This window comes from Lagopus muta, chromosome 24, assembly GCF_023343835.1.
Source record: "Lagopus muta isolate bLagMut1 chromosome 24, bLagMut1 primary, whole genome shotgun sequence".
Lineage (NCBI taxonomy): Eukaryota > Metazoa > Chordata > Aves > Galliformes > Phasianidae > Lagopus > Lagopus muta.
In genome coordinates, this window is record NC_064456.1 from 5,867,916 (window position 1) to 5,878,797 (window position 10,882).

The following is a 10,882-nucleotide window of genomic DNA, read 5'->3' on the forward strand; positions in this document are numbered from 1 at the left end:
TCTCTCTCTCTCTCTCATTGTATTTTACTAATACTATATTTAGTAAAATCATTTGTTCCACCTCAGATCAGTGCTGTTGTTTTCAAGTATTTTGGGGTCCCCTGCTTCCCCTTTCCCAGAGGCGCGGATCCGCAGATCCCTCCGCCCTGCTGGTCACGGAACTGGGCCGGACCAGCCCATAAACCGTTGACATTTTTGGTGGAGAATGCGGGCAGCAGTTGCTTTCTAGCTGTTTAGACTCTTTGCTCTCGGAGAGTTCCGTTGGTAAAGCTTATCTGTTTCACCGCTACTCTCTGAAAACGTGACCTTGAAAACTCCAGGCGGACTGCCAGTATCGTAGAATATTTGTAAACTCTAAGCTTTACTATCTTGCCTCTGTAAAAAAAAAAAAAAAAATGCTTTCTGCAGTGAAACTTACTCTTAAAGGGCTGCACGCTGCTGCCTCTTCTTTCCTAATGCTCAAAACATACTGGGCATTAATTAAGCTTGCCACCTTGCTCTATGGAGCAATCGGCATATACAATCAAATGAAAACATGGGTGGAAATATGGACCTGGCACGTTCGTACAATGTGGCTTACAATTCCGGAGACAGCTGCCAATTTTACAGGACTGGGATTTTTTAAGGTTTCCAGTCTCACCTTTCAGCCTGTAGTGCAGTTTTTGAATGAACACCTAGTCGCATTACTAATCTCCCTGAATGTATCGCTCATAATTTCGCTCAGTATTAGTATTTATTATATTTTGAGGATGTCCTCCCCAAAACCAGAGAATACTGAGTGGCAGGGAGTGTGGAGAGGTCTGGGAAAGACTTTAGACAGATGGAAATCTTCAGTCTCATGGAACTTTACTCCAGAACACCTGAAAGACCCTGAGAGTCTAAACAGCTATTTAAGGCAGGAATGTTGCGGCTTGGGCAGTTCTGAGGAGGCACATATGATTTGGGGCCTGGCTAATGCTTATCGGGCCTTATTCAATACTATCCTGGAGAGAGAGAGAGCTTCTGAAATTGAAAGGGAGAGTCTCAGGGAAACAGTTCAAAATGAGCAAGAGAGTCTCCTGCTCCAGAGGAAAAACCTCCGATCTCAGAGAGATGCCCTCCGAATGGAAATAGACTCCCTGCAATCCAAACTCAGCAATCTTCAATCTCAACAACACACCCTCCAATCTGAGCTAGATACTGTCATAATCGAACGAAACAAGCTCCAAGCTGAACTGGAGGATGAGAGCATTGGAACCGACCAACCTGATCAACCACAAGAGGCACCACAATCGATGTCAGTTGCCCCTGTAAGAGGACGGAAAACAAAGCGAATCTCGACTCAGTTAGAAGAGAAGAAAGAGGAGGAAAGAGGTCCAGAGGAGTGGCTCCGAGGTCCAAGAGAAGCACCTCTGAGTCCAGGGGAGGGGCCCTCAGTAAGACCACGGTCACCAACACCTACAAGAGCAAGAAGTCCTGGAAGAGCAAGAGGTGAGCAAGATATTGTTACCTTTGTGGATCGATCTCTGAAAATGAATGAAATTCGAAGTCTGAGGAAAGACTTCTCACGCCACCCAAATGAGCCTATTGCTACTTGGTTACTTCGATGCTGGGACAATGGGGCCAACAGTGTGTGGCTAGATAGTAGAGAAGCTCGCCAACTGGGTGGCATTGCTAGGGACTCAGCCATTGACAGAGGTATTAGTACATGCCAGAACCAGGCCTTCACCCTCTGGAAGAGGATGTTGTTAGCTGTAAGAGAAAGATACCCCTTCAAAGACGATCTGATGCCCGAGAAGAAGAAATGGGCTGATTTGGAAGAAGGCATCCGTTATTTGAGAGAATATGCTGTGGTGGAAACGCTACATAGCCCCGATTTCATTCCTGATGAGCCAGACCAAGAGCATGATCCCGAGAGAGCCAGGTGTACACCAAATGTGTGGCGTACATTCACAAAGACTGCACCAGAAAGGTACGCCAGTACATTTGCAGCTATGTATGGCAGAGGGGAAAGAAGACCCCTTATAAATGAGCTGGTTAATAAGCTTCAAGACTTTGAGTTACATTTAAGCCCTCTACAAGCTTGTGTTTCAGCCATTGAAAAAGTAGCTGAAAAGCTGGACAGAATGGAGAACAAACAAGAAGATATAATAGATAAACTATCAATTATGCCTGATGCCGATGAATACATGGTGGTAACAGATACATCCAATGAGGAACAGAATTCCCAAAACAGCCTACTTGAGGGGCTAGCCAACTTGATTTCCTCCCAGCCAGTGTCATCCAACGTCTCAGCTATCAAAAGAAGACATCCTCCTGCTCGAACAAGTGACAACAGTAAGACCACGTCACGTTTTGTCTTGTGGCATTACCTACGCGACCATGGAGAAGATATGAAGAAGTGGCATAAGCAACCTACTCCAGCACTTCAAGCACGGGTAAAAGAGTTACAAGACAAATCAACCACCAAGGTGAACTTCTCCAGAAAGGTGATTGCTCCAGTTGCTGCAGACAACAGAGGTAACAAATAGAGGGGCCCTGCCCCCAGCCAGGGAGGGGAAAGGGATAATAGAGTTTATTGGACTGTGTGGATTAGATGGCCTGGCACATCAGAACCACAGAAATATAAGGCCCTGGTGGATACCGGTGCACAGTGCACTCTAATGCCCTCGAGTCACCAAGGGACAAAATCAATTTATATTCATGGGGTGACAGGAGGTTCCCAAGAACTGACTGTGTTGGAGGCCGAAATCAGCCTCACTGGTAAAGACTGGCAAAAGCACCCTATTGTGACTGGCCCAGGGGCTCCATGTATTCTTGGTATCGATTACCTCAGAAGGGGATATTTTAAGGATCCCAAAGGGTATCGATGGGCCTTTGGAATAGCTGCTGTAGACACAGAAGGTGTTAAGCAGTTATCTGTTTTGCCTGGCCTATCAGAAGATCCGTCTGTTGTGGGGTTGCTACGAGTGGAAGAGCAACAGGTACCGATAGCTACAAAAACGGTGCACAGACGGCAGTATCGCACCAACAGGGATTCCTTGCTCCCCATTCAGAAGTTAATTCATCAATTAGAGAATCAGGGAGTGATCAACAAAACTCACTCGCCCTTTAACAGCCCCATATGGCCAGTGCGTAAAGCCAGTGGAGAATGGAGGCTGACGGTGGACTACCGTGGCCTGAATGAAGTCACACCCCCACTGAGTGCTGCTGTGCCGGACATGTTAGAACTCCAATACGAACTGGAGTCAAAAGCAGCTAAGTGGTATGCCACCATTGACATTGCTAACGCCTTTTTCTCCATTCCTTTGGCCAAAGAATGTAGGCCACAGTTCGCTTTCACATGGAGGGGCATTCAGTATACCTGGAACCGTTTGCCCCAGGGGTGGAAACATAGTCCAACTATTTGTCATGGTTTGATCCAAGCTGCACTGGAACAGGGAGGTGCCCCTGAGCACTTACAGTACATTGATGACATCACTGTGTGGGGCAACACAGCAAAGGAAGTTTTTGAGAAAGGAGAGCAAATAATCCAGATCCTTCTCCGTGCTGGTTTTGCTATTAAGCGAAGCAAAGTGAAAGGACCTGCCCAGGAAATTCAGTTCCTAGGCATAAAGTGGCAAGATGGCCGTCGTCACATCCCGACAGATGTGATCAACAAAATCACTGCCATGTCTCCCCCCACTAATAAGAAAGAGACACAATCGTTTCTGGGCGTAGTGGGTTTTTGGAGAATGCATGTTCCAAACTACAGCCTCATTGTAAGCCCACTTTATCAGGTGACACGGAAGAAGAATGATTTTGTGTGGGGTCCTGAGCAGCAGCAGGCTTTTGAGCAGATTAAACAAGAGATAGCCCGTGCTGTGGCCCTGGGGCCAGTACGGATGGAACAGGATGTGAAGAACATCCTCTATACTGCTGCTGGAGAAAAGGGTCCCACTTGGAGTTTGTGGCAAAGAGCCTCAGGAGAGACCCGAGGCCGACCCTTGGGATTCTGGAGTCGAGCCTACAGGGGGTCAGAGGAGGGCTACACTCCAACTGAGAAGGAGATCTTAGCTGCATATGAGGGGGTTCGGGCTGCTTCCGAAGTGGTCGGTACTGAGACACAGCTCCTTCTGGCACCTCGACTGCCAGTGTTGAACTGGATGTTCAAGGGAAAGGTTCCTTCCACCCATCATGCTACTGATGCCACTTGGAGTAAGTGGATTGCACTGATTACACAACGAGCACGGATGGGGAACCTCAGCCGTCCAGGAATCCTAGAAGTCATCATGGACTGGCCTGAAGGTAAAAAGTTTGGAACACCACCAGCAGAAGAAGTATCACGTGCTAAAGAGGCCCCACCATACAATGAACTACCAGAGGATGAAAAGAAATATGCCCTGTTCACAGATGGATCGTGTCGTATTGTGGGAAAGCATCGCAGATGGAAATCTGCTGTGTGGAGCCCCACACGACAAGTTGCAGAGGCCACCGAAGGGAAAGGTGAATCAAGCCAATTTGCAGAGGTAAAGGCTGTCCAACTGGCCTTAGATGTCGCTGAACGGGAGAGGTGGCCAATGCTCTATCTTTACACTGATTCATGGATGGTAGCAAATGCCTTATGGGGGTGGTTACAGCAGTGGGAGCAAAATAATTGGCAAAGAAAGGGCAAGCCTATTTGGGCTGCTGACCTATGGAAAGATATTGCTACCCGAACAAAAAATATGGTTATAAAGGTGCGCCATGTAGATGCTCATGTGCCCAAGAGTCGGGCTACTGAAGAACAGCAAAATAACCATCAGGTAGATCGAGCTGCCAGAATTGAGGTGGCTCAAATAGACCTGGATTGGCAGAACAAGGGTGAGTTATTTCTGGCTCGGTGGGCCCATGAGACCTCAGGTCATCAAGGGAGAGATGCAACATACAAATGGGCCAGAGACCGAGGGGTGGACTTAACCATGGATGCCATTGCACAGGTTATCCATGATTGTGACACATGCGCCACAATTAAACAAGCTAAGAGGATGAAACCTCTGTGGGAGGAAGGGCGATGGCAAAAGTACAAATATGGGGAGGCATGGCAGGTTGATTATATCACCTTGCCACGATCTCGCAATGGTAAGCATTATGTGCTCACCATGGTGGAGGCAACCACCGGGTGGCTTGAAACATATGCAGTACCCCATGCTACCGCCCGAAACACCATATTAGGTCTGGAGAGGCAAATCCTGTGGTGACATGGCACCCCGGAAAGGATTGAGTCAGATAATGGGACTCATTTTAAAAATTCACTTGTGGATACTTGGGCCAGAGAACACGGCATCGAGTGGATTTATCATATCCCCTATCATGCACCAGCCTCTGGTAAGATCGAACGCTACAACGGGTTGTTAAAAACGATGTTGAAAGCAATGGGTGGCGGAACATTTAAACACTGGGAGAAGCATTTGGCAGAAGCCACCTGGCTGGTTAACACCAGAGGATCAATCAGTCGAGATGGTCCTACCCAATCCAGCTCCCTACATATTGTAGAGGGAGATAAGGTCCCTGTAGTACATGTAAAGAACATGTTAGGAAAAGCAGTTTGGGTTTTTCCTGCTTCTGGGAAGGGCAAACCTCTTTGCGGAACTGTCTTTGCCCAGGGACCTGGGTCCACCTGGTGGGTGATGCAGAAAAACGGAGATGTTCAGGGTGTACCACAAGGGAATTTGATGTTAGGGGAGTGCAGTCTGTAATCCCATGTGTTAAGCGTGATGTAGTGATGTAGAATAAGGGGTGGAATGTCATGGTTTTATGATTTTTGGTCATCAGTATTCCACACCATAACATCATGTAATGCACTGGGGGTGGGGTTTGATATCTGCCGAATGTTCGTCCGTCGGAGAAGAACTACTTTTCCCCAGGAGACTTTGCGGTCAGCAAGGGGATATAACTCCAAGCAAGGTCACCTGATCCTTCTTCTTCGCCTGCTCTTCGCTGTCTGCGCTTCGCTATCTGCGCTTCGCCGCCTGCGCTTCGCCGTCTGTACTTCAGTCACTCAACTGGACTGCACTTCTCAGCCCAGCATTGTGGTGAGGTCTATACAATTCAAACAGTCTCTCTCTCTCTCTCTCTCTCTCTCATTGTATTTTACTAATACTATATTTAGTAAAATCATTTGTTCCACCTCAGATCAGTGCTGTTGTTTTCAAGTATTTTGGGGTCCCCTGCTTCCCCTTTCCCAGAGGCGCGGATCCGCAGATCCCTCCGCCCTGCTGGTCACGGAACTGGGCCGGACCAGCCCATAAACCGTTGACAGGGGGGCACAGGGCGGGGGGGTTCATAGGGTGGGTGGGGCAAAGGGAATGGGGGGTCAGAAGGTGAGGGGGGGCACAGGGCTTCGGGGAGCTGCAGGGCGGGGGGCACAAAATTGGGGGGGGGCACAGGGTGTGGGGTGGGACACGGTGGGGGAGGGGGGGGCAAAAGGCCCGGGGGGGGGCAGAGGGTGTGGGGAGGGTCACAGAGTGGGTGGGGCCACAGGGAATGGAGGGGTGAGCAGGTGAGGGGGGGGGGGGCGGAAAATTCTAAGGGGGGGGGAAGCACAGAGTGTGGGAGGGGCAAAATTCGGTGGGGGGGCACAGAGCTTTCGGGGGTGGGAACAGGGTGTGTGTGGGGGGGTTCCCCCATCTTGGGGATGGGGTCGAAGCCCCGGCACACCAATTCTGGGGATGGGGGGGCAGGGGGGTGTCCTCACATCCATGGCCCGCACTGTGTCGCGCTGCAGCCACCGCATCTCAGCCTTCAGCCACAACCTCCGATCCTCGGGGGTCTCTAAAATGGGGGAGCGGGGGGGGGCACAGCAGGGGGGTCAAGGACATCAGTTGTACCCCCCCCAATTTAAGGTGTCCCCCCCGCACTCCATCACCTGCACCGTGCTTCTGTCCCTGCCAAAGGGTTGGGATGTGGAGCGTGCCCATGGCGGGGGGGGGGGCGTTAAACCTGCATGGGGGGTCAATAGAGTGGTCGGACCCCGCCCCTTATAGACAACTCCCCCATCCCCAAAATGCTGCCCCCCACCTTCCCCATAGGGGGGTCTTCAGCACCCCACCCGATCCCCAAATCCATCCCATCCCAAATTCCTCCCTCCCCAGTTCACTTTCCCCCCCTCAGCTTCCACCCCCCCCAATCCCTGTGCACCCCCCCACCCTTCACCCCCACCCCACCCTTCACTCTCCCCCCCACACACACCCCCTTCGCACTCCCCCGCACAACCTTGGCGCCCCCCCTCCCCACCCTTCACCCCCCACACACCCTTAGCCCACCCCTCCCCCCACCCTTTGCCTCCCCCCCACACCCTGTGCCCCCCCCCACAATTTTGTGCCCCCCTGCCCTGCACCCCTCCCCTCCAGGGGGTTGTCCTCCCTGACCCCCCCCCGTTCCCCCCCCCCACCTCAGGGACCTCAGCCTGCCCCAATGGCCATTTCCACTGCACCAACGTTGGGTACCGACCCCAGAACATCCCCTCTGCCCACATCAATGATGGCATTTGTGGTGAGTGGGGGGGTCGTTGTGGTTTTTTTTTGGGGGGGGGAGAGGGGGGGATGGGATCAAAGTGTCCCTGGGGGCTTAATTTGGGGGGCTGGAGGGGTACTGAGGCCCACAAAGCTCTGTGTGGGGTGGAAGGGAGTGTGGAGAGGATGTGGGGTTCTACATGGGGTGGGGGGGGTCCTTGGGCAGTGGTGGTTAAGGACATTTGGGTCTCTTGGGGGGCGGGGGGGGGACACAGGGCAACATAACAAAGTGTCCCTGGGGGGTTAATTTGGGGGGCTGTGTAGGGGATGGGGGGTCCTGGAGGGGCACTGAGATCCTCTGTGTGGGGTGGAGGGGGGTGTGGGGGTTCTACGTGGGACGGGGGGGGTCCTTGGGGGCTGTGGTTGAGGGTTTAAGCTCCCCCTCAGGAACCCGAGACCCTGGAGGTGAGTGAGAGGCTCTGGGGAATGGAAGACCTCCCTGCAGTCAGGGAAGAGGTGGTCCGGGAGCGCCTAGGCAGCACCAATGTTCACCAATCCATGGGAGCCGATGGGATGCATCCACGGGAGCTGAGGGAGCTGGCAGAGGTGATTGCTGAGCCGCTTTTGGTCGTCTTTGGGAGGTGTTGGAGGACGGGGGAGGTGCCTGAAGACTGGAGGAGAGCCAATGTCACTGCGGTCTTCAAAAAGGGCAAGAAGGAAGAGCCAGGCAGTTATAGGCCAGTCAGCCTCACCTCTGTCCCTGGAAAGGTGATGGAACAGCTGTGCTGGATGCCATCTCCAGACAACTGGAAGAAAAGGAGGTGATGAGGAGCAGTCAGCACGGGTTCAGCAGGGGGAGGTCGTGCTCCACCAACCTGGTGGCCTTCTATGATGTTGTCTCTGGCTGGGTGGATGGGGGGAGAGCAGTGGATGTGGCCTACCTTGATTTCAGCAAGGCTTGATGCTGTCCCCCACCACATCCTTGTAACAAAGCTGTGGGACAGACGAGTGGACAGTGAGGTGGGTTGAGCACTGGCTGAGTGGCAGAGCGCCAGAGGGTCGTCGTTGGCGGTGCAGAGTCTGGCTGGAGACCTGTAACCAGTGGTGTCCCCCAGGGGTCGGTGCTGGGTCCGCTCTTGTTCAACATCTTCATCAATTACCTTGATGAGGGGATGGCGGCCACCCTCAGCAAGTTTGTGATGATACGAAGTTGGGAGGATTGGCTGAAGGCCGTGCTGCCATTCAGCGAGAGCTGGACAGGCTGAGAGCTGGGCAGTAAAAAACCGGATGAGGTTTAACAACAGCAAGTGTAGAGTCTTGCATCTGGGGAGGAGTAATTGCATGCACCAGTACAGGTTGGGGGATGAGCTGCTGGAGGGGAGCTCTGCGGAGAGGGACCTGGGTGTCCTGGTGGACGGCAGGTCGGCCGTGAGCCAGCAGTGTGCCCTTGTGGCCAAGAGGGCCAAGGGCATCCTGGGGTGCTCTTGCATTCCCATAATATGCTTAGTGAATTAGTTTGTTTCTCCTCAGCTTGGTGCCGCTGTTTTAATTATTTTGGGGTCCCCTGTTTCCTTTTTTTTCTGAGGCGCGGATCTGCAGATCCCTCCATCCCACTCGTCATGGAACCGGGCCGAACCAGCCCTTAAACTGTTGACAGGGGGCACAGGGTGGGGGGGGTCAGAAGTGGAGTGGGGGCAGAAGGAATTGGGGTGTGCGGGGGGCACGAAATTGTGTGGGGGTCATAGGGTGGGGAGGGTATGGGGGGCACAATGCATGGGGGTTGCGGGGGGGGCACAGAGTGCGGGAGGGGCAAAATTCGGGGGGGGGGGGGCATAGAGCTTTGGGGGTGGGCGGGCACAGGGTGTGTGTGTGGGGGGGTTCCCCCATTTTGGGGATGGGGTCGAAGCCCCTGCAGACCACTTCTGGGGGGGGGGGCAGGGGGATGTCCTCACAATCCATGGCCCCTGCTGTGTTGCGCTGCAGCAGCCACCGCATCTCAGCCTTCAGCCACAACCTCCATTCCTCGGGGGTCTCTAAAATGGGGGAGCGGGGGGGGGGGCACAGGAGGGGGAGCAAAGGACATCAGTTGTTTCCCCCCCCCCCTAGTTTAAGGTGTCCCTTCCCCCGCACTCCATTACCTGCGCCGTGCTTCTGTCCCTGCAGAAGGGTGGGGATGTGAGGGGTGCCCATGGCGAGGGGGGGTGGGGGGACGTTAAATCTGCAGGGGGGGTGTGTGGTGGGGTCTTGGTGGCGATTTGGGTGAGTCTGAGGGGTCTGTGTAGGGTCACATGGTCTGAAGGGGGGGAGATGGGACACTGGGGGGGGAGCAGGGGGGTGTGCAGGGGGCTGAGGGGTGTGTAGGGGGCATGGAGGGGGTCTGTATGGGGGGTCTGCGTGGGGGGGGTTTGTATGGGGGGGGGCTGCATGGGGACGTAGGGGGATCTGTATAGGGCCATGAATGGGGTCTGTATGGGGGGAGTCTGTATGGGGACGTGGGAAGGGTCTGTATGGAGGGGTCTGCATGGGGACATGGGGGGGTCTTTGTGGGGCTGGTCTGGTCTGTATGGGGATATGGGGAAGGGACTTCTATGGGGACGTGGGGAGGGGGTTTGTATGAAGGGGGTCTGTATGGGGGGGAAGCTGGGGAGGGGGTCTTTATTGGGGAGGGAGTCTGTATGGGGGGGGTCTGCGTGGGGGGGGTCTGTATGGGGGGGAAGGTCTGGGTGGGTCTGTATGGGGAGGGGTCTGATTGGGGGTTCTGTATGGGGAGGGATTTGCATTGGGGGGGGCACTGGGGCTTTGTTGGGGGAGCAGCAAGAGTCCTACAGGGAACCTTGTTGGGGGGGTGGGGGGCGGCTTTAAATATCCCTGGGGCGATCTGTGAGAAGCCGAGGAGCATCTATAGGGAGCTGGGGGTCTGTGGTGCTGGGGGAGGCCAGTAAGGGGGGGGTTATAGATTCCCGACCCCCTCCCCTTTTCCACCCCAGCCCCCCTTCCATGCTGCCTGCCCCCCCCGCCCCCCAGATGCTGTGGAGGTGATGCGGCCCTGCGGCGTCTCACTGAGCAGTGAGTGACCCCCCCCCCTGCTCCCCTGCTGCCCCCCCCGGCCCCCCTTGACCTCCCCCTATGTGAGGGCACCCCCCCTTAAAACCCCCCCTCCCCAGACCATCACTTCTACAAGGAATCCCAGCCTTTCACCTGCCTGGACGGTTCCTCCACCATTCGCCTTCAAGTGGGTCAATGACGACTATTGTGACTGTCGCGACAGCTCTGATGAACCTGGTGAGCCCCCCCCCAAAGCGGTCTGCAGGGACTGCGACCCCATCCCCAAAATGAGGGAACGCCCCCGGTTGGCCCCCCCACACCCTGTGCCCCCCCTCCCCAATTTTGTGTCCAGTCGCCCTGCACCCCCCTGATGCCCTGTGCCCCCC

General features: G+C 54.3%; 1 protein-coding gene across 4 annotated transcripts; it reads right to left on the reverse strand.

The window, feature by feature from the left end:
* Positions 1-7,838: 7,838 nt before the first annotated feature.
* On the reverse strand, positions 7,839-9,085 carry LOC125684133 (uncharacterized). Of its 4 annotated transcripts, XM_048925992.1 has the most exons (4): positions 8,544-9,085; positions 8,393-8,444; positions 8,204-8,257; positions 7,839-8,122 (listed from the first exon to the last, which is right to left on the reverse strand). In XM_048925992.1, exons 1-4 carry the CDS (start codon positions 8,602-8,604, stop codon positions 7,957-7,959), a joined length of 333 nt encoding a protein of 110 aa, XP_048781949.1. In that variant the 5' UTR covers positions 8,605-9,085; the 3' UTR covers positions 7,839-7,956. The 4 variants fall into 4 exon arrangements, with proteins under 4 accessions (XP_048781949.1, XP_048781947.1, XP_048781948.1 ...); XM_048925990.1 differs by having other exon boundaries at positions 8,204-8,444; XM_048925991.1 differs by having other exon boundaries at positions 8,393-9,085.
* Between the last annotated feature and the right edge of the window lie 1,797 nt (positions 9,086-10,882).

Coding starts and splice junctions, on each gene's coding strand:
- LOC125684133 (XM_048925989.1), bottom strand. CDS start 8,947: ATGGGAATGCAAGAGCACCCCAGGATGCCCTTGGCCCTCTTGGCCACA. Junction 8,123..8,203: donor TCACCTTTCCAGGGACAGAG/GTGAGGCTGACT, acceptor GCTCTCCTCCAG/TCTTCAGGCACCTCCCCCGT.